We start from the raw sequence: 23,905 nt of genomic DNA on the forward strand, positions 1-23,905 counted from the left end.
TGGAATGATGGGAAATGTGATCCAGCTCATCAGTAAGAACCAGACTGGCCCAATTGGTGAGCCTAATTAAACCAGATGTAAGATGTTTTTCTTTCATCCATTTTTCTACTTTCCTTTGGAAGCTATAAAACTGCCAAAGAAGGGGAAATCCTTTGACCTTTCCTGTTCCTCCCCCTTCTCCAAGCTGGTATTAGCCTCATGCTCATTTCCATCTTCCATGGATAATATTTTTGCCTCCTGCAATAACTATAAATTGTTGGGGATAGCGGAAATACTTGTCTCCAGATTCCTGTCTATTTGACCACCTTGTGAGAGCAGCTCATATGTTTTTGTTTTTCCCTGTTTGGCTCCCATCATGCTTCTTCTTTCTGTCTCTATCCTTTTCTATGATTTTTAAACTCTTCAAAAAGATAGCTGTGGACCATCAGGAAGGAGAAAAATGCAGTGTTAAGGCAGTTCGTTGCTGCTGCCAATAAAACAAGGAGATATCACATGCCCAGTGGTGAGAAAAGTGAGATTTCCACAGGTTTGGAAGAGGGAAAGGGCTTTTAATTACTTAGCCCATATTTTGCCTATGATAAATTTGGTCAGTGGCACTCTATCTGTACAGGGTGCTGTATTGTTTTGAACAAGTAATTGTGCCAGATCTTTAGCTCCATTGAAGTCAAGATAATGACTGCCATCATGTTGCATGTAAAAAAAAGAGATGGAATTTTAATCGTGTGGTTGTGCGTCCCTCTTAACTTTTTGGACTGCCCTGTGGATACTCCTGCCCTAGTGCATTTCCTTGAACAGAATGAGCAAATTATATGTTTACATTTAATTACATGCTTCATGAACTGCATTGGTTGCCAATTGGGCACAATTCAAAATGCTGAATATCACCTATGATGTTTTCAGTCTGCAAAGTTTTCCTAACAAGAAGCACATTCAGAATTATTAGCTCTAACTTTATTGTAGATTACATTAAGAAAATCTTGCAAGTACATCTGACAGTACATCTCTCCCCCATTATATTTACAATCCAGCAAACTAGGAAAGGTCCCATCTGAGATGTTTGCCATTTCCCCATTCCTTATCTGACCTGGTCCTGGTTTGTAGCTCTTCCTTCTGTCTCCCATGGTCATTCTCACATACTATTACACAAGATCTTCCCGACAAAAACTCAGTTGAGGGATCACATGTTTCCATATGTTTCTACCCATCCAGTGAGGTCAGCTAAAGTGGGCATGCCCCATGTTCTATCATTAAGCAGCCCCACTTTAGGAAAGAAGGGTGCCTGTCCTGTAGAATGATATCCCCCGGAGAATCATTCTGTTTCTGCCCTTTAACTTTCCCCAAATTGTTAAAGAACTTATTGTTTTCTGTGCTGTGGATAAGGATAGTGGTTGAGCCCTTTTGTTTTCTGTTTTTGTCTTCTAGTCATGTGTTGTCAGTCTTACCAGATGGAACAGACAGAGAACATACCAGATGAGTTAATTCTACTTTATTGTAAGGCTACATTAACAGAATCTTGCAAATCTGAAAGTACAAATCTCTCACCATCTTCTTTACATCTTGAAAAACTAAGAAGGGTATCTTTTGAATGCAGGCTATGCCTCTCTTATCTCATCATTCCCTAGTCAGCATCTCTTCCCCCCATCTCCCAAAGTCCTTATTACCTATTTTTCTTCTTCTTGGAAATATGTTGATTTTTTTAAAAAAAAAATTAACTCATGCTGGCCAGAGATGCTGTGGACTCAAGCAGGCTCAAAACAGAAAGAAGCAAGCAAACATTTGTGCATTATTTCATGTGTGCAAGGATTCAGAAAGTGTCCTTAAAGCTTTGCCTCAAAAACTAATGTTGCTCTTTGTGCCACACAATTATTTTTATCAATTTTATATAAAATCACTTCCCTATAAGGAACTCAGAATTTTACTGCTCTCATTTTTAATCTGTCAGCAGTGTCCTGGGCCAAATTTGGTTATTTAGAAATAGGGCAGGTTTTGAAGCTTGTCAATTGGTTAAAGGTGAAAAGAAAACATTTTCCATGGCCACAGTGGAGCATGAGTTCCAGTGCCTATAAAAAGAGCCTTTCCCATCTCCTAAGAATAACCACATAATCCCCTTTCCATCTTGAGATTATGAAAGATTTCCACTTTCAGATCTGCTTACAAAAGGTTGAGCAAGATAATAACACAGAATTAAACAACCTTGGGTATCTCTTAGCACATAAACAAGATGTAAAACAAAACTCGACTTTAAAATAAGGAACATCTGGGCAGCTCTCCTCATTCTGGTGCTGGCTGCTTCTGTCAATGTCTGTTACTTACCGTTTAGATTGTCTTCTGCAGGGGGGGGGAAGGTTTGAAGTTTAGACAGAAATGGATTCAAATAAATTGTTGCTTAACATCATTTGTTCTTCTGGAGTCAGAAAGTTGGTTCATCCGCTCTTTGACCTGTTGGCATTGTGTGTGTTATTTTTAGGTGGTTTCTAGGTAAATAGTAGAGGGAAAAATGCCAAAAGTTATGCAGGGGCATTTGAGGGGTGGGGGTGTCAAGAAAATTACCATTAACAGTCACAACAGCTTGACTGAAGTGCTGATCTTTTTATGTGCTTGTCACATAAAAAGTATCAAAGCATTTGTCTTCTAATGAAGGCAAGGATCTTCTAGTATGTGTTAAACGCCTTCTCTTTCTAACGAGCAATCGGCACTTCCAAAACGGCTGTGTTCAGACAATATGCTTCACCAGCTGAATACTTTGTGACTACCTTTGTACAAACTTCTAAGTCTGGTTGGTAATAATCTTAGTTTGCTCTTTGGGGCTGATGCTGTTGCATGATCTAGCCCATTAAGCTCATGTGAAACATAAAATCAGTGCACTAGTTAAAGTACTGGATTAGGTGTTTCAAATTTTCCAACTTTCAATTTCCAAATATTAAGGGTGCTCAAAAGTCGAGATTGTAAAGATATTCTGGTTACTTTAACATAATTTAGATGTGCTTGGTAAGTAACTACATAAATATAACTTTTTAACATTTAATTTTTTCATTGCAGTGTGAGTGTATTAATTTAGGCTTAGGAAGAAAATGACAAAAGATAACTTACAATAGGGAGTGTGACCCTTTTCAAGTTGAGCACCACATGTAACTTTTAAACGGTGGTTGAGCACAGTTTCCAAAAAAATGGGCAAGTCAGAAAGATAAAGTAATGGATGGGCCCAAGACAAAATGCACTGATTGGATTAAATAAATGTAGTTACTCTCAGAGCATATAACATTTTCCCCCTTATTAAACATTTCAATGGGGTGGCTACTTTTAGAGGACCTTGATTCTTTATCCTACGCACTGGATGCCTTTCTAATTCCCAGATTGATCCAAGTTGGGGAATTTGAGCTCAGGCCAATATATGGGTCCAAGTCATTTGGCTCCTATGGTAGTCTGGAGCTTCATATAACATGATCTCGTTTGGGACATTACTTCCAGTCTGATACCTGGATTACAGTCTGGAACTGCCAAGGCTGCTCTCCAGTAAAGGTTTATGGTACAGTAACCATGATTTATTTACTCCAATGTGATGGTGTCTGCATAATACTATCTCTCATTTATAATTCTCTTGAATTTTGTAGGTGGTGTTTTCCATGACTGTTCAGGTGGAGGAGGAATAACCAAGTCACTCAAGTGTAAGATGCCTTTAGCACTTTTCTTTTGCTTTTGTGAAAGTATGACATTAGATTGGTTTAATGGAAAAAGACTTGGGAAAAGAATTGGAACTTTGATGTTATATATGTAGACAGCAGCAAGACTAGTTTATGCACCGAAACGGAAGGACACTTTGTTCCCCACAATGGGCGAACGGCTGCAAAAATTGATGGAGTTAGCAGAGATGGTTAAATTGGCTGCTTTAATAAAAGAAGAAAAAAAACCAATTACTTTTGTTTCTACTTGGAAACCGCTTCTGGACTTTGTGCTTGAGGTGGAAAAAAATGAAAGTTTGATTTTTGGTTTTTACTGATTAGATAGATTTGTTGTTATTGAAATGGCTAGTTCACGGCATTATGTAAAAGTAAAAAGTTGAGGTTTGATTTTACTGTTTTATTCTATTGCACCAGAGGAGTCGGAAATCAATGCCTTTTTTTCTTTTTCCCCTTCTTTTCTACACTTCTCCTTCGTTTTCCCCTGCCTTATTTTTCCTACTACTTACTTTTGTATTTTTGTATTTTATATTATAAACTAATAAAAACTGTATTAAAAAAAGATTGGGGAGACCAAAAGATTTCATTCATCATCATGCCTGCAATTTGACTAGATGCCCTTTTAATCGTCATCCATTTTAATTGCTTTTTTAATTGCTTTCTCTGAATCACTCAGTCTTTCTCTTTGTCTCTGCCTGCCTGTCTGTCTCTTTCTCTTTCTCTCTCTTTCTCTCTCTTTCTCTCACACACACACATACTCCCGGTCTAAAATAAAATAGAAGTAAAATTCTGTATAAATGAAAGTGTGTTACTAATGAAAGAATATTCTTTCCAGTCATAGCTTAACAGTATGACCAGTATTAGCTTTTCAATTTTTAAAAAATTAACCCTCTAATGCTTAAGTATTACATTAAAACTAAGCTACTAACATTTTTAAAAAAATATTGTTCCAATCCTTACCACTGACTACATGTTAAAATAGTTATATCTGGAAACATATTGCATTATGACATCAAAGCGATAGAACTCTTCAGAAAGTTCAATATAAGCAGTGTTTTGCTGTAACAGAGCTAAAGCTGGGAAGATATTTTGGTCCTATTTAAAAGTAAATTTAAAAATAGAACCACATCACAAAAGAAATTGATATTAAGGGTTATCTAGGTTAGGTTTAGCTGCTTTAAGTTCCTGACTATGTCAAAGCTACATATTTTAAAAAGATAAAAGAATAGTGCTAAGGACAATGGGATGAATGCATGGGAAAAGCCACAATGTCCCTTAATGGTATGGAAAGTCAATTACAGTTCCACTTTTTTATAGTGTGCAGCTGAAGAAACATGTTCTACTAGTGCTATAACCAATGTTTATGAAAGTACACTTGATTCAACTGAGCTTCTAAAAGTAAACAGGTTTGGATCTGAGCAGCAATTGGACAGGAGACCACCCATATACTAAATAGCCCATGCATATTGTGAAAAAGAAGATGGATACAACGCATAAAAATGATTTTGTTGAATGATAACTCTACAAAGGTGCTGCCCTTCAAAGTGGTTTGCTGCTAGTTAGCCACACAGCAGTCTTGGCTAATCACCAAAACTGATTAGTTGCTAATCATAATTCATCAATTAGTTGAAATGAACTCAAACACATATAATAGTTTAACATAAGCCATGGACTCCAGAACATTTATCATTAAAAGCTAACATCTGTGTCTGCTCTGAAATGTCTGGAACAGCTGTAGGCCCATTAGGTATGTTTATCTAAATCTGCTCAGTTTGTCTTTTTTGATTGCAAAGTAAACTTGGAGAGGCTGCAAAATTTAGGGGAAATTTTGTGATGTCAGTTTGGTTCAGGGAATAGGGAAGAATTAGGGCAGAGAAATTCAAACCTCTTGAAATGCAAGAACTGCATCCGGGGGTGGGATGGAATCCCAACTGAACACTTCATATAGTTTACCCTTCTTGGAATACATACATAAGGGCACAACTATGCCTACTTATTCATATTTTCACAGTACACATGTACATTTGGCCATACAGCTGTTACAAAATCATTTGCGGTCACAAAGGTGTGTCCTTTTTCTCCTCAGAATCTTTTTTAAGTTGCCCATCCTTGCCAACTTAGAAGAGAAGGGACTAGATCTGCAGTCCACCTTAGTGAAACCTACTAGCTAGCCACAGTGAAACCTACTAATCAGTCCAATGCTTCTGTCAAGAGAAATATTTATTCAGGATTTTGGGATAAGATATAAAACCCCCACAGAAACAAATGAAGAAACAAAACGGTTTGAACTACAAATTGTCATTCAACCAAGATTGGAGAAAAAGTTCTAATTTTCAAGGAAGAAATTCAACTTTGGAAACTTCCTTTTTCCAATGGAATGGAGGGAGGGGTTTTCCTGGATCCACCAAATCTGGAAATCCAATTGCCTTCCTTAAGTAACATGGATTCTAGCCTGGAAGTGTGTGTATTGGGTATATACACACTCTCTCATACACCTTTTAAGTAGCCATGAGAAAATAACCAATTAGTCTCCTTCAACCCTCTAGCAGGAGACTAGCAGGAACTATTGAGCTTTTTGGATAGTTTGTCATTTGAACCCACAAAGGAGAACCACAGGTTTACTGTGCTCAATGCAGTGAATAAGATGGAGACATATGCTTTATGTCTGATTTATAATTTATAATGATTTATAATAAAGTGTTATTTTCCCATTTTATTCTCTTCTACACATGTATCTTTACAACTAAGCATGGCTCTGATATAGAGATATACTCTATTCAGGATAATTTATTCCAGGTAAAATAGGCCAAATTTCAATTAAGCAGGCTCTGCCTTTCTTTGCCCTATCATATTTCCATCTCTTTTTATGGATTCTTAGCATAAGAACTCAACATCCTTTAACTTCCTGGGTTAGAAAAAAGAAAAAGTTGTACTTCAAAGACACTGTTATTCACTGACACTGTGTCCTTGTTAGTCAAGTATGAGGAGGAGTCTTCATACGCAAGTACTAACAGCGCCTATCAACCACACGGTTATGATATTCAACATAACTGTACCACATTTCTGATTTCATTCCAAAAAGCTTAGAAGGACAAACTTAGGATGTCTCTGCAACATTTTAAAACAGTCCAATCTTTTCCTAAGATCATGGCACCTGAAAACATGATTCGGGGAAGAGATGTAGCTGTTGCATAACAGTTACAATATGATACATTTATACCTCATAGTTTATTATTCAGGAATACTAATCATTCAGTCTCTTATATTTATTGGTTTTCTTGTTCCTACTGTCTTCAGAACAATAAGGAATAACATTTAGAAGAAGAAGGGCTTTCTTTCTTTTGCAGGAAAGCTCCAACTCATGTGTGTCATGTGCCAAAATTTACCTGCCAAATTTTGCTATATTTTGCTATAGCTGTTTGCTGTAATCTGAAATTCAAGTGGGGTTTCTAGCTTGCCTGTATCTCTTAATCTGTCGAGATTTGATTGTCCCAAAAGAAAAATGAAGGGCTTAATGCAGTAGACCTTAAAAGGCAGAGTTGTTTAATGGACTTGCATGTTCAAAAAATGCAAAAACATCTGGCAGTCCGTTTACTTCTTTAGGGATAGTCACTGCAGAACAAGGCACATATCTCTACAAAAAGAGCAAAGGGCCATTAGAGTCATCTCCAAATTGTATACCAAGAGGAGGTTGAACTAAATTGTGAGTTGGACTTCTGAGGTAAAGTGCCTGCTTTGTGTGTCTTCACAAGCTTTTTGTGCTTCGTACCATAAAAAGGGAACTTGGGTTTCAGAATTGACATGAAAAGTCTTCTGTCTGAATAAATGAAGGTTGCTTCCAGATCAAAGAAGAATGTTAAGCTAGGTGGGCCTAGTTAGGCCCAAAATCAGCAAGGCCACAAGTACCTCCATGCATCTCCATATTTTCCTTCTAAACAATTTAGGAGTCCATTAGATATATTACTACTCTTCCTCTGGCTCCTTTATTATCATTATGTAATAGCAACATTCTACGAATAAAGGCATGGTTCTAGTTGTTCTGTAAAAAGTTTTTAAATAGAAAGCAAAAATGTAATTAACTTTTTTCAATCTGTTTGTACCATCTTATTTAAAATTGCTACTAAGTTTTGTTGACAGCAGAAATGTCAAGGTTAAAATAGAAGTTTTTCTGGTGAGGCAAACCATTAAAACTGGTATGATGACAGAAAAATGATCAGAATAGCAACACTTTGTGCAGCCTGCCAAGCTTCCCTAATCATCTCTTGGTTGAGAAAGGAAATTAATTAGCATTCCTAACTAACATTCCCCAGGAAGTATCCCCATTACTTTCTAAGTATATATTTATATATACGTGTGCGTGCATACATAGGATGGAGAGATTTCTTCTCCACGGTTTTAAATCAGAGAAACAAGATAAGCAGCTAAAAATTCCCATCAACAACCCAGTCAACTGTTTAAAATACTATCAGCTTTCAAATGCCATTTTTTTCCCCATCGGGTCTATATGAATATCATCAGAATAAGAGTAAAAGAAACCAACGAATCTTGTAATGCAGACACAGAGGGAGGGCATTGTTCAGTTCCAGTTCTTTCTTTTTTTTTGCCCAAGAGCTTTTGGTAATTCTTGTTAGCTTGTAGAATATTTCCCCACCATCCTATCCCTATAATATTTTCATATCCCTCTAATATTTGAAAACAGAAAACACCAGGTTGCTTTGGTGGCTGTACATCACTTGACAAAGGAATAACATTCAGCAAAATTCTACCTCTGAGAGTAGCTACGTTTTCATATAGATTGCTCCCTACTTTGTGCATTAAGGCCACTAAGGGATTTTGTTTGTTTGTTTGCTTGCTTCCCCTTTTAATGCAACAGAGATAACAGCTTCTTAACACACAGTGATTGGTTTACCAGTTTGAAGAAGAACGTAGGGCTTCATCAAAGCAGCATCCCTTGGAAAATGAATGAATATGTCTGACAACTGGTCTTGTTTGCTTCTGATTAGGTCCATTCATCAGTGTGGCTTATTTTATTTATTTAGGGAATTTATATTCGCACTTGGCCATTATCTAGCCCCTTTAAGCAAGGGTTTATATGACTTTACTGGTTTCAGTCAAACCCAGAAAGAGGAAAATGGAAGAGGGTTAAAAAAAAATCCTTATTAGCTAGGAAGAATGCATCGGAGCAAGAAAACAAGGGCAAGATCAAATATAGTCTTGATGTGGTCACCAATACTTGGATGGAAATGTGTTTGTTTTCTCTTTGGGTTCCATCCCTTAACTTCTCACTTTGATCTTCATATTGTCAGTTTAGATAGCTAGAAACCTGGTCCACATTTCTTTTCTCCCCACTCAGAGACCCTCCAGGAGGTTGCCTCAAAACAAATGTTCACTTTGTCCTCTAAACACCATATGTCTCCTTGTTTCAGGCCCAGCATTCCTGCTCTTTCTGCCTTCTTTGAATCCTTCATCACTCTGTAACATATCTGGCTGGTCTCCTTGGTTGTTGTTTTTTTTCTTTCTTTCTCCTGATTTCAGATGTGCTTAAATAGGGTAAACTGGTGACTGAAGGAAAGAAGATGTGCAAGAGAAGAAAGAGAATTAATGTCGATGGGATAATGAGAGAAGCGCATGGAATAAATGTCAGAGGCAACTGAAAGAGAAGTCAAGCAATTGGCCTTGGACAGATGTCTTTCTTCATTCTTGTCTCAGTTCAGAATCAGCAGTCCACTATCAGTCCAGGAGATTTTAAGGAGCACATAGAGTATAAGCAAAACATCCACTCCCTTTCCCTTCTTTCATTTCTTATTGTCTGTTACTAGCAAGAGCTATTGGACGAAAATACCAGGACAGCAGGGCAGAGAGGGAAAAATAACTAAACCAGTGCTTACAGGATTGCTCCAGTGTCTCCAGAAAGAATGAGCTCTATTTTTCCTTCACGTATTCTTCTTCCAAGAGGCACCCGTGGGGGCAGGGGAAATGAGGAGCTAACTCAGAATGCCTCTGCCCCCTTTTTCTCCTTCACACTGGAGAGCTAGCAGTGGATTCACTGTAAAGGCTTTCCACAATGTCCCCCCTTTGAATCTTGCGCAAGGCTGAATAAAGGGCATCCATGGTGGAACTGTCCTTGCTGGACCAATCAGAGAGCAGCGCACGAACGGGGTATTCCTCTTGTGTAAAGGAGTCTATGTGATCTTCCTTGTAGCCTAGTTCTCCGGCCAGGTGGCGCCATGTCTCCTCTGTGGAACCATTCAACAGCTTTTCAACCTCCTCACGTTTGTTAGGCGGCAGGCTGGTGTAAAGATTCCCATCTCCTTTAAGACCTGAAATTGAGGAATGAGTTTGGGATAGAGAAAGGTTAAAAAATAATAATAACTTCATGCGAGTCACTCATTCACTTACCTATTCCATGTTTCCAAAGTTGGTTTTAGCACCTGGGCCAATTCCACACATTGCAAATACATGGAATTGCCCCAGAACAATGTGACAAATTTAAAATGAATACAGATGGTACAGATTTGGAAGGGACCTTGTCGGTCATCTAGTCCAAACCGCCCCCCCCCCCCGCCCAAGCAGGCCCTACATCATTAAGCTTTAGTTGCCTACAACAATCCTCGGCAATTGTGCATGATCCTGGGGGAAAACCCAAGAGGGAAAGGGGAAATGTTCAGCTATTATTATGGGAGCCATAGATAGTCCTTTACTGTACAGCATTTAGCTCAGACTCTTTTTGGTCCAAGTCAGTTTCATGTGAATTTACTCCATCTTATTCTGTATTAACTGACTAACACACACACACACACATACACACACACAAAGACTGGCACAAGAACGTTGTAGATGCATTTCACAGTAAAATACCTAGGTTTGCATTTCATATAAAATTCCTTTGTTGAAATATTCTTTTTAGTACATATTGTACTATCTTTTTAAAACAGCATTTGAACATTTTGAAAAGCATGGAATTATTGATATTTGTGTTCTGTTTATAAGAAATATAAACAGATCAATATGCTTTCAAAGGTAAACCATATTCAGGATTTGGATGAAGGTTTTTCTGGATAATTTCATGAACTTCACTGGGCAAGGCAGAATATGAATTATTCTAAATAATCTAGGTAAGATTATAACCACCATTATTTTCACATAGACATAAACATTCAACCCCCCCTTTAATATTCTGATATTCTTTTCTTTGTCTGTATTACAATTAATGTTGTAACCACTCCATTCTAAACATCTCTCAAATTAAAAATGTATAAATGTTCATTTTTGTTCCAGGATTTCTCATTTGATACAATCCCAATGCATTTGTAGAAAGAAAGAATGGTGGCTCCAAATTTTGAGATATCATCATCTGAGCACAAGTGGGCTTACAAATGAGTAAAGGACAAGGCTACTCATTCACCCTTGCCATCAGAAATGGTATTCACTTACCTTCGCTACTGGTTTGCAAATGGGAGCGCATGTGCCATCTCCGTGCATACACAGGACCTTCTGCACATGCACTGAGTGTCAAAAACAGGCCGTGATGATGTCCGGGCGGGTGGGCAGAGCCTCACTACCACCGCCACTACCGGTTCACCCGAACCAGATAGAACTGGCTGAATAGCACCACTGCTTTCCATACAGCTCTTTCTAAGCACCAAGCATTTAGCCTGAAAGACAGGCTTCTATGAAATACAATGCAGACTCCAGATAGCATGGAGAGCTATGATAATCCTTGTTCAACGTATCTTCAGGCCTCCCAGCTGAACACGTGGAGAGCAAAAAAAAGAGGTCAGGGTTGCCTGTGAAAACCCAGAATCAGGCAGAGGAAGTTCAAAGAAGAAAATATTGTGGCGTTCTTGAGCTTCGTTATTTAAGAACTGACAGACAGTTGCGTTTCTCCAGCCTCCTTGGCTTCTAATACCTCAAGCCAACCTCAAGGGAAAACCTCAGGCCAAAATTGTTCTCATGTGGCTTTTTCAGAGTGATGTACATGTCTCCACAGAGTGGAAGTCCTATCCTTCATAGGAGAGTTCTTTGTTCACTTAGAGAAAATCAAAGAAATGGTCTGTTCCTTCACTCATGAATATGTTGGAGAACTTTGAAAGGCCCCTTGGGCCCAGTTCACTTCAAGTCTTCATGCAGTTTTTATTACACTGTTTACTATTGTAAACTGCCAAGAGTGGGAGTGGCATTCAAACCAAACCAAACCAAACCAAACCAAACCAAACCAAACCAAACCAAGCCAAGCCAAGCCAAGCCAAACCAAACCAAACCAAACCAAACCAAACCAAACCAAACCAAACCAAACCAAGCCAAGCCAAGCCAAACCAAACCACCCACCCCAAACCAAACCAAACTCAAGACACAAAAAGTTTACTGAGAGATAATGCACTGCTCTTCCACATGCATATGATCTGCCTTTTTCCTTCTTCTCCTCCATATTAACAGTCCATATTCATAACAGTCCAGTTGGCATGGGCTTCCAGAAATAGAAAAAGAGTAATTTTTCTTATTTACTCTTCACTCCATTTACTGGTTTTAAGGAAAATGTGACTTTCTCTTTTTGGCTTAGCATGACCCATGAACTCAGAGACTGTAATTTATAATTTATGGCTTACTATGTTTTATGAAACTGGCAGTTATGATTTATTACATACATTATGACTAAATTAATTAGTGTTTATCATGACAAGTAATACTATTCACTAATTATTTGTATGCAAACAGCACAGAGGTAAAAATTGTGAAGTGGAACAGCAGAAGATCTAAGGATCAAAAAGGAACAAATGCCCACACGCTCAAATGCTCATGCCATAGGTTGATATCAACCTGGTAAAATCTTTTGGGGAAGAAATGGACTCATAGAGTGAGTCATAACTAGTGGCCAGTGGTTGCAATGGTAGGCAACATAATTTGATAAAACAGCACCTGTCAGAATCTAAACTGGTTCTTTCTCATCTACTGAGTTATTGAAAATCTTGTATAGCAATTGTGCTAGCAATAGGATTTAGACTGATATACCGCTTCACAGTGCTTTATGGCACTCTCTGAGAGACATACAGTGTTAACATATTGCCCCCAACAGTCTGGATCCAAACTTTATTCACCTTGGAAGATGTAAGGCTGAGTCAACCTTGAGCTGGTCAGGATCGAACTCCAAGCTATGGACAGAGTTTGCCTGCAGTACTGCATTCTTACTACTATGCCACCAGGATTCCTGCTGTATATTTAACAAATGCCTTATTTTTCCTAAATTATGTTTTTTTAAAGTATAATCTCAATGATTTATGCCCCTAATCCTAATCCTGAAGTGAAACCCTTGGGTTAATCTTTTCAAAAAATTCTAAATTTAACCCAAAATAATCCACATGATGAAGTAGCGTGAGTTGACATAATTTTTACAAGAATACTGCAGTTTTATGTCCTTAGGTATAAAAATGCCTCCCAGCTACTAGGCAAAATATGGTTTTAATGACCATACCTATTTGCTTAATAGAAGTAAACTAGCTTTTATGCCAATTGCACATAAATTCATCCATCTAGAGTGAAAATTGATCTTGACTTTAAGTGTATGAAGCCAAAAATGTATAATTTTGAGAGCTGTTGTTTTTATTCTGCAAGTATTTGTATTTCATCTGAACTTGGCAAGAGATCCAGTCTGATGTAGTGGTTAAGGCATCAGACCAGAACCTGGGAGTTCTAGTCCTACCTTAGGCATAGAGTCAGTTGGGTGACATTGGATCAGTCACTCTTTCTCAGTTCTAGGAAGGAACCAATGGCAAACCTCTGAAAAACCTTGCCAAAAAGACTGCATGAACTTATCCCAGCAGTTTCCAGGAATCAGCACTGACTTGAAAGCACTAGAAAAACAATGGATTTTTCCAAATTATGTCCTGGGACTGAAATTTAGTCTAAATTCAACATAAAGCAAACACTGTCCTATAGCATTTCTTGAGAAACTAATAATTTTCCGCAATTTCGATTGGTATTGGTATCTATAAAATAGGGTTATCAGCCTTCTTCCCAGGAATGGGAGAAAAATATGTTTAGCTTTATCTTTGACAGCAACTTGATCATATTTTGCATTTTGTAAAAAAACATAGATCAAAACTAAGATACCCCAATTTTCAAATCTCTGAAGACTGCATTGTAGTTCACCAACAATTAAAAGAGAATATTAGATATTAGAGAAAAGTTTAACCCCAAATGCATATATTCATGAATTATATACAAAAGGATATTATATTACTAACTGTTTACTATACTTGATAATTATTTGTAAAAAACAGTGTATATAAGTAAAATAGATAACAAAAAAAGTTTAGAGTAATGTGTACCCCAATGCACACAAATTTTAGTACAAACTAAAACACAGAATTTCCAGAGCAATCAATTTAACTTGAGATATGTGTCAGAAGAAGTGAAATGGAAAAACACTAAATCTGATATTTCTGGAAAAATGTGAAATGTTGAAGCAGAGGAATACAGCTATTTGCCCCACCTTGCTTATTTCCCCATTGTAATTTTACTTGGTTTGTTAGTTACAGTTGCATCAACAAAAACTTGTGCATGCTTGCTATCTGCCTGGGGCAAACTATAGTTGGAATTTCATTGGTTAGTTTACAGGAGGGATGTGATCTAGAAAGTAGATGGTTCTTGGATTAACTGTCCTCTTGGTGTCTGCCAGGCTATAGTATCTTTTGGTAATTAGTGGTTTCCTGTCTTTCTGAATTGCATTCCTGCTCTTTGGTTTTTTCCCCTCCCAGCTTCAGCTTGACCCCTCCTCTTGCCTTGTAGAGATGCTGTTTGTGTTGGTGGCTGTTGATCGTGGAGGCTTTGGCTATCAACTGAGATGCCACTGTCACTATGAAGTTTCTCTCCTTCTGGGGAAGGCGTCTGGTTGACAGGACGGTTGTTGGCACCCTGTTTGTTCTGTTTGCAGCTGTTCCACCTAGAGGATGAAAATGTTTGACAGTTGAGCCAAGAATACCTGTTCTTTCTTCTGACCCACAGTACACTACAAAATTGGCAGGGCCACCAAGAATTAATTCCTTTCTACATATCATGAAGTTTAGGGTGTGGTGAATGCTATCTTTTCAAGGCTTGTCCAGACAGAACTCTCACTGTATGGATTAATTTGCCAATCCAGATAAGGGTGCTTTCATTTATATTGGCTCCTGAAAGTCACTGCAGTTGCCACCACTGATTGTGAATTTGTAGGGTTAGCTCTCTTTCTCCCTACAGAAGGAAAAGCATTTGTTCATGCCTAGGTTAGGGCAAAAGTGAGGCCTTCCAGAACTGCAAATCTCACCTGCCCTTACAAACATGACAAATGGTAAGGAATCAAGGGATTTGTAGCCCATCAAAATCTGGAGAATCCATCCATACTAAGATGCTTTCTTAGAAAAAGCTGGGCACAACCATGATGAACCAGGAGACCAAAAAGCCACTTTTATAAGAGCTTGGAGTTGAGTCAATGAGCTCCTCAATATCTATGGAGATTCTCAGTCATCCAGGTCATGGTTATCCCAAAGATGCTGTTTTAAGAGGCAACTGGATTTTCTGGTTTTTCTTTGAAGACGTTTTGCTTCTCATCCAAGAAGCTTCTTCAGCTCTGACTGGATGTGGGGGGGGGAATGGAAAGATTTATACTTGCGGACAGCTGGACATTTGCATTCTTTTAGTGAGTCATTAAGGTCACTTGGAGATTTATCTGTGTCATGGGGGCCATTTGCACCAGTCAGGTGTCTCTGATGACACAGATAAATCTCCAGGTGACCTTAACAACTTGCTAACATAACTGATGCTTAACAACATCAGATACCTGTACAATTAGCACAGCCCCCCCCGCAAGGCTGTGTGCTCTCCCCACTTCTCTTCACTTCTCTTCTTTCTGTATACCAACGACTGCAACTCTAACGATCCATCTATTAAACTACTGAAGTTCGCAGATGACACAACAGTGATCAGTCTCATTCGAGACAATGATGAATCCGCATACAGATGGGAGGTTGAACAACTAGTGGTGCGACCGGAACAATTTGGAACTGAACACACTCAAAACCATAGAAATGGTGGTAGACTTTAGGAGCAATCCTTCCATACTTTCACCTCTCACAATACTAGATAACACCTCTCACAATACTAGACAATTCTATCAACAGTAGAAACCTTCAAATTTCTAGGTTCTACCATATTGCAAGATCTAAAATGGACAGCTAACATCAAAAATATCATCAAATAAGGACAACAAAGGATGTTCTTTCTGTGCCAATTCAGAAAGCTCAAACTGCCCAAGGAGTGCTGATACAGTTCTACAGAGGAATTATTGAGTCTGTAATCTGCACCTCTGTAAATGTCTGGTTTGGTTCTGCAACCCAACAAGACAGCCACAGACATCAGAGGATAATTAGAACTGCAGAAAAACAATTGCTACCAACCTGCCTTCCATTGAGGATCTGTATACTACTGTCAAAAAGAGGGCTGTGAAAATATTTATTTTGCATCCTGGACATAAACTGTTTCAACTCCTACCATCAATATGATGCTATAGAGCACTGCACAACAGAACAACTAGACACAAGAACAGTTTTTTCCTGAACGCCATCACTCTGCTAAACAAATAATTCCCTCAACACTGTCAGACTATTTACTACTAAGTCTGTACTACTATTAATCTTCTCATTGTTCCCATCACCCATCTCCTTCCACTTATGACTGTTTGACTGCAACTTTGTTGCTTGTATCCTTATGATTTATATTGATTGTTTCCTAATTGTTTATTTGTAGCCTATGACTACCATTAAGTGTTGTATCATTAAGTGGTAAATTTGTACCCTATGACTATCATTAAGTATTGTAAGTGTTGTACCTTGATGAACGTATCTTTTCTTTTATGTACACTGAGAGCATATGCACCAAAACAAATTCCTTGTGTGTCCAATCACACTTGGCCAATACAAAATTCTATTCTATTCTATTCTATTCTATTCTATTCTATTCTATTCTATTCTATTCTAAAAGAATGCAAATGTCCAGCTGTCTGAAAGGAGTATAAATCCTTCCATTCCCCATCATCCAATCAGAGCTGAAGAAGTTCTTGGATGAGAAGCAAAAGATCTTCAAGGAAAAACCTGAAAGTCCAGTTGTCTCTTGAAAAAGAACCTTTGGGAGAGCTCCTAAATAGATAAAGTGATTCAGGCATATGTACACATATGGTAATGATGTCATCTAACATTGATGGTTGAAGATATTTGAACTGGAGGATGGAGGAAATGATGGACATGGCTCCAGAAATGATCTAGTTTCTTATTTCTTATTTGCTTTTTCTTAATCATTTCCTAGGCCAATCCATATGTTGTTGATTACAAGGTGAAGCAATCATATGATTCTTATTATTTTCGACTCTCATTTTCGGAGAAGGAAGTCCAGTAGGCATCAATGGAAAGAGAAGAGGCAGGAGCATGGGATCCTTGGGTTACACTTTAGGAAATGCTTCCCAACACAACTGGCTTTCTAAAAGTAGAATATGTTATATTAAAGCTTGAGATATAAGATAATGGATTTTATCTTATAATAGAAATCAGCATTCATGCAAAAAAAGAGTAATGTCTCTCAATCATAGGAAAAAACAAACTTATGTTTGGCTTGCTTCTATGCCTTTATCAACCACTTGAGGTATAGGAATCAGCCAGAGATAATAATTCATAGTATGGACATAATCATTATCATCTTCCCATTCTTTTGTGGCCATATGTGTAGAGTAACCACTTAAAAGTTGGCAATCTTAGAGGCAAGATATTTCTGGACTGGCACTGAGAAGGATCTAATTTCAAATAACAGCAACTTAGATATTTCAATCCTGAATGGTTATTTCTAGAGGACACTTATCCTTGCCATTCAAGGATAATTGCATGTGACCAGCTCTGAAATTATTGAAGTACATCTATTTGTATTTATAAAGATGCCTATCACTTAAGGGAATGGTATAAAGGAAGCTGGGAACAGAGAATGGTTCCATTCTTCTCTATTGCATGCCAGAGACATGGCCCCCGAGCTCCACCAAAAGATTCTTATTAGAAATTATTAAAATGTAAAGAATAATCATCATATGAAAATAAATCAAATTCATTTGCATCTTATTCCCCATCTACTTTCTTGAGAGTGTCCCAGGAATTACATTTAAAGGTCAAATACTGTATGCTTTGCAGTACTGTATGAAAAATCTGCTTCTGTTGTAAGCACATACTCACAAAATGGCTTCCTCTTCCATTGCTACCTTTTTCTCCTTTGCCTCTTAGCCTCTCCTGCTTGCAAATTATGTGAGGTTGCAGGAAGGCAACAGTATTTAGGCCCTAGAGGACTGTTCAAGTATAGTCAATGATATGACATTTTACACACTATTTCCTTGAAAGAAAAATGAAAGTTGGACGCAAATCATCATATTGTCATTGGTAATGCTGGAGTTTATAGTTTTAACTGCAAAATATGCTAGTCATGAATGTGTTTCGCTATGGTCAGCCAAGAGAACAGATACAGGAAGCAGTTTGAACAACTGAAGGACATCTAGACAGTGAGCAAGATCAACTTTAGACACTGCCTATCACTGCTCATCCATCACAACATTCCTCCTGCACACTTGTCTTCCAGACTGTCTCCGCTACTTACCTCTTGAAGGCAATATATGCCACCAAACCCACCACCACAGCTGCCAAAATGGAGCAGTAGACAGGGATGAGGTTATCAGCTGTCCCACTTCTAATGACAGGCTGGGAGCTTCCCATAATAGTGGTCATTGTGGTGCTCAGTACAGTGGTCTCCAAAATATCCATAGTCTCTGAAAAATTTGTAATAGGAAAGGGACTTTTGGGAGTCCCTGGGTAAAAATCTGGAAAGGTAAGGAAACAGAAGAATAATTGTGGAAACAATATGGAAAAATGAGGCTGCATTTAGGTTAATAATAATAATAATAATAATAATATTTTTATTTATAGACTGCCCTGCTCCCAAAGGACTCAGGGCGGTGTACAGCCACAAGTAAAATACAGAAAGAAAACAACAGTACAAAACTAAAAGCAACCCTTTAAAAACCTATTTAATTTGGCTACTTATAGATAAAAATATTCCCACTAAAATTTACTAACAAAATTTAAAAACCCATAAATCAATTTAATAATATAAAATTTAAGCGAGTCCAGCAAGACGAAATAAGTAAATTTTGAGTTCGCGGCGGAAGGTCCTAAGGTCAGGTATTTGTCTGAGTCCAGGGGGAAGCTCGTTCCATAAGGTAGGAGCCCCCACAGAGAAGGCCCTCCCCCTGGGGGCTGCCAGCCGACATTGCTTGGCTGACGGCACCCTGAGGAGCCCCTCTCTGTGAGAGCGCACCGGTCGTTGGGAGATAGACTTTGGCAGTAGATGGTCCCGTAGGTAATCTATTTTCCTTTGCATATATGTTGTATCTATAATATTAACGATCCAAAAGCCAACAGTTCAGATGTTGGCTAGTCCTGGGGAATCCAGATTCAAATCTACTCAGATTCCAGTTTACACTTAGTCATAGAATCTTGTTGGGTGACTTTGGACCTTTTACTATTCAGCCTATCACAGAGGTTTGTGGTAGAGAAAAGAGAAAGAAAGAAATGTTATGTTTACTATCATGAGCTCCTGAATTTGTGTGATGGATAATGATCTAAACCACCACAACAGCAATACAGATTCAGGTCTCTATAGAAAATCAGAGCTTTGTATAACAATATGCAAATATTTATTAGAGCGTGCATTCATATAATGTTTTCTAATAAGAAAGTCCTTTGGGTTTTATGAGGTTTAATCACTAGAAAGTAGGTAATGTAGCTTCAGTCACTCTGGAATAATGCTGGATAATTAGGTCACTTCACATTCTCCATCTTTGAGTTAAAGTTGGAAAATCATTTGTTGATTGATTTTATCATCAGGGTAGTTCATGCATCAAAATGTTTGGCTTTCTGAAAAATGTAAAATTCCCTTGGGGCCCAGACACCTTTTTTATGAAACAGAAATATACAATTTTTTTTTTACTAATCTAGGTATTTTTGTCTGCATTTGCAAATAGTTAGTGATCTAATTCATGTCGAAATTTCTTAAACATTCTTATATCTTGTTGGGAAGACAAATAGAATATATCCATATTTATCATAAGCATTCTAAAATTCTAGAATGAAATAAAGCTGGAGGAACATTTCTATACTGGGGATTAAAGGAAGCTCTCTTTTTGGCACCAAATGAGATCACTGATTCTGTTAGTACTCGCAATCACATCATACTATATTACCTGCAAATAAAGCCATAACGGTTAGTTATACTTTCACGTTTATGGCTTTCCTCCAAAATGCTTGGGAATAATAATTCCCTCAGGGCTCAGAAATGTTGGTTTAATCTGTGGTCTTAACTATTTTATGCAGTCAAGGGTTTCAGTAGTTGGAGTGAGACCAACTAAGCAAATTAGGAACTGTTTCAGCAGCGTAAGGAAAAGACAACAAGATACCATGTTCTATATCTATGGCTGGATCTGGGTCTATGAATCCATCTGGGTCTGCATCACTGGCATTGGAATCCATCGGGGTCTTCGTTGCCACTGCAAATTGTGAATTAGTTGCTGCCAAGGAAACAAGGAGGAAGAACTTAACAAAGGAGAGTGAAAAACTGTGAGACAATTAGGAATGTATTACTTAATTAACATTGCAGCAATTAAGCGAGTGTGAACACGATCAAAAGTTCCCACCCCATCTTTGCTGAAACAATGTAATTCCCTCAAAAGAATTTTGTTTGTTTATTTAATAAGGCTTATTATAGCTGCTCCAATCTGGAGGGACTCTGGAGAATGAACCACTGATAATAGACTCAAAAAATGAAAGAAAAGAAAACTTCAGGACAATGTAATCATTAATTCAATAAAGTTCCTATGGTAGATACCCACAGTCAACCAGGGCCAAAGGTTTTTTGTAGATGGATTGATTTTATTTTCTTATCAAATATAAGAACAGTAAGGATCATATGTAACTTTAGGAAAAGTGAGATTCAGAAATGGAAGCCACTACCAAGAAGGTTTGCCGCCTGTCCCATGATTTATGTACCTCTTGAGGAAGGGAACTCTCAATGATCCGCTCTTGATGTAAGGACCAGACAGACAGATTCAAGAGTGACAAGATGTTGCCTGATATGTCCCAGTGTTACATCTCTGCACAGCTTTAAAAGTAATAACCAACACTTTTATAATTGGATTAGAAGCCTACTACAATAGTGGTCAAGGCAACAACTTGTCAATACAACACAGGGGAGGGCTCTGTTAAGTAACATAAGGGAGAACTCTGAGTTCTGTGGGACCTGCTAGTACCAGGGAGCTTAAGTACTTCCTTCCTATGACCACCAGTTGGCACTACTAAAAATAGGAAAGGAGTCACCATAAAGTGATAAATCTAACTCTGTAAATTTACATCTATGGCTTCTCTCCAGAAAATTTTTGGAACAATACCTCCCTGAGTGGTTCCAAAATCTTGTTTTAGTCTGTGGTTTTATTTATTTCATGAAGTCAAGGAAAGTCCTTGTGGGAGTTAGATCAATTGAGCAAATGAAGAATTATTTCATCTGTGTAAGAAAAGGAAAATAAGGTACCGTGTTCCTCATCTACGATTACATCTGTATTTGCATCTGCATTTCTATCCCTGGTATAGGGATCCATCGGGACTTTGGTTGTCATCGCAAATCTTGGATTAATTGCTGCCAAGAAAACCAGGAATAACTTAGTAAAAGAGAATGAGAAATTGTGGCAATTGGGAAGTTTAGAAATGAATCACAATTAACTAAAATTTAAGATATGAAGCAGATGTGAATACACAGAAATTCTCATTACACCATAATTCTTGCAAGAAAAAGTAGATGAGAAGGTCAAACATGTGGCATTGTTTCAGTTTGCTTTATGGCCTTAAGTAAGTCGATGTCCTGCCATTTAACCTTAATCTGTAATAAATACAGACTGCCACATTAGGGATATTTGAACAATCTGAACAGATCACTTCCCTCTCCCCTACAGTAATAAATCATTTTGGTAACAAAATATACATATATATCATTTTTTTCTGTTAAGAACCAAAACTAATTAAAATAAGATAGCAATCAAATCACAGAGTGAAACTATTCCAAAACCATTACACCAATAAAATACAGGGAACAATTTTAAAGGTCAAGATGTGTTTGTTTTTCTTAAGAGAAAAGTAAGCAGTCATAATTCTGGAGGAAGCAGAAAGTTCTTTCTCAACATTTCTGATCTTAGTCTCCGTGGAAACCTTGCTGGTAAATCTTATTAACAAGTCAGATTCAAAACAAGATATGTGATCCTTAGAAAGTCAGAAATCCCACACAATATCTTGAGAAATGTGTTCCTTCTTTTCAAGATAATCTGTAATGGAGACTTTCTCAATCTTGGCAACTTTTGTGGCTGGGAATTCTGAGAGCCGAAGTCCACCTATCTTAAAGTTACCAAAATGGAGAAACTCTACGATAATGGCTCTAAATGTGATGCAGGTTTTGGAAAAGAAAAAAAAAACCCTGTCCCATAATATCCTTTCTGGCACCTTTTGTGCTTCTAACATTATGTGGGTGTCTGGGTGGAGCAAGCTGTGCCTTTTGATTGTTTCATTCCAAAGAAGAAACCCAAATGCCACACAGAGAGAAGAGTTTCCTATTCAACTGCAAGCTGCCGCTCCCTTTGCTTGAGTGGCTTTTATGAAATTTGGCCATGCCTGAGGGAACAGTTGAACCTCTTGCCTGCAGCCTGCACAATTTTTCTCCATCTGGAAACAGCTGACGTCAGAGCAAGACTGACTCCTGACTCATCTTCAGGCAATATATTCCAGCCACTACCTTTCTATCCATTGGCTAGGAATAAGCATTTTGTTCTCTTCTTTCAAAAGGTAAAGAATGTCCATTATTTATCATGTTTTTGTTTGAAAGTTACATTTGGTACTTTGTGGTATCTTTGGAAGTTCTTTGCTCCAATTTTCTACAATTCTGTCCCACTTGGCTACATATGACCAAAGATGCTATCCCAGTTATTTTTGTAAATTACTCCACTTTTATTGCTACATGCTAAACAAATAAACAAATACCTTCAAATCTTGTGAGAGCAGGATTTCTATGGAATGTCAAATTAATAACATAGTGCTGGCTCTGTTGTAACAATCCTAGTTCAAAGAGAGCCAGTTTGGTCTAGTAATTAAGCAACTAGGCTACAAGCCAGGAGACCGTGAGTTCTAGTCCCACCTGAAGCATGAAAGCTGCTGGGTGACTTTGGGCTAGTCATTCTCTCTAAGCCCAACTCACTTAACAGAGTTGTTGTACTCTGGGGGGGGGGGAGGAAAAAGGAGTATCACGTACATTTGCTACCCTGAGTTATTTATAAAAATAATAAAGGCAGGATTTATTAAAATCTAAAAAGAAAAAGAAAATAAACAAGAGTACTTCCTTTGCTAGCTCATAAAAAAGAAGAAGAGAATTAATAGCACAGCAATGAAAAGAAGAAACTTCAAGTTCTTTGTAAAACTGTTCTGAATGCTCAATATATTTTGAGCAGGTCCTTTCTTCAGAATCCTCCTTATAAACAACCTAGAGGAAAGACTGTTTAGTCTTGTGGGCCTCTCTTTACAATCAATTTAATAAAGTACAGTATCCTATGATCTCTAAACTGGGAAACTATACTTTAAGGGCTTTGTCCAAACCATGATATAACATACTGATTTTAACAAACTGGAGGCATGAAAAAAAATTGAAACGAAAAAAGTTTCAAAATTTCCTGGGAAGTTGGGTAAGAACAAAAAAGGTCTGCCAGAGTTTTAGCCTTTGGGATCAATTTATATTTATTCTATTCCATTATTTTAAATGAAGAACACCAAACAGATATTTTTGAAGAGTCTTCCTTTCACAAATGACAACTATCAGTTGCATTAAATATGTTAGCCATTTTGAGGTATTTGTAAAAATAATAAAGGCAGGATGCAAACAAACATATAAATAAATAGAGAAAGATAGATTTAATTTTCCATACTTTCAGCATTATCATTAGCATTTAATCCATTGGGTTTTGGCCGTAGGAACTTCAATATTTAAGTCTTCTTTAGTTCAACCAAGATTTATTAATTGAATCCAGTGGTGGGTTTCAAATTTTTTTACTACTGGTTCTGTGGGCGTGGCTTGGTGGGTGTGGCATG

General features: G+C 37.7%; 1 protein-coding gene across 5 annotated transcripts in view; it reads right to left on the reverse strand.

Moving 5' to 3' along the window:
* Positions 1-953: 953 nt before the first annotated feature.
* Positions 954-23,905, reverse strand: part of NGFR (nerve growth factor receptor) — an 83,887-nt gene continuing 60,935 nt past the window's right edge. For 3 of the 5 annotated variants that reach the window (XM_058183972.1, XM_058183973.1, XM_058183974.1), the window contains exons 4-8: positions 21,315-21,419; positions 20,188-20,298; positions 18,333-18,552; positions 14,456-14,616; positions 7,301-9,997 (exon numbers count right to left, since the gene is read on the reverse strand). In XM_058183972.1, coding sequence (XP_058039955.1) covers positions 9,696-9,997; positions 14,456-14,616; positions 18,333-18,552; positions 20,188-20,298; positions 21,315-21,419 — 899 coding nt within the window. In that variant the 3' untranslated portion in view covers positions 7,301-9,695. Of the gene's footprint in view, positions 2,475-7,300; positions 9,998-14,455; positions 14,617-18,332; positions 18,553-20,187; positions 20,299-21,314; positions 21,420-23,905 lie in introns of those variants that run through there. The other 2 variants (XR_009155170.1, XM_058183975.1) reach the window with 2 other exon arrangements.

The sequence above is a fragment of the Ahaetulla prasina genome, chromosome 4 (genome assembly GCF_028640845.1).
Source record: "Ahaetulla prasina isolate Xishuangbanna chromosome 4, ASM2864084v1, whole genome shotgun sequence".
Classification (NCBI taxonomy): domain Eukaryota; kingdom Metazoa; phylum Chordata; class Lepidosauria; order Squamata; family Colubridae; genus Ahaetulla; species Ahaetulla prasina.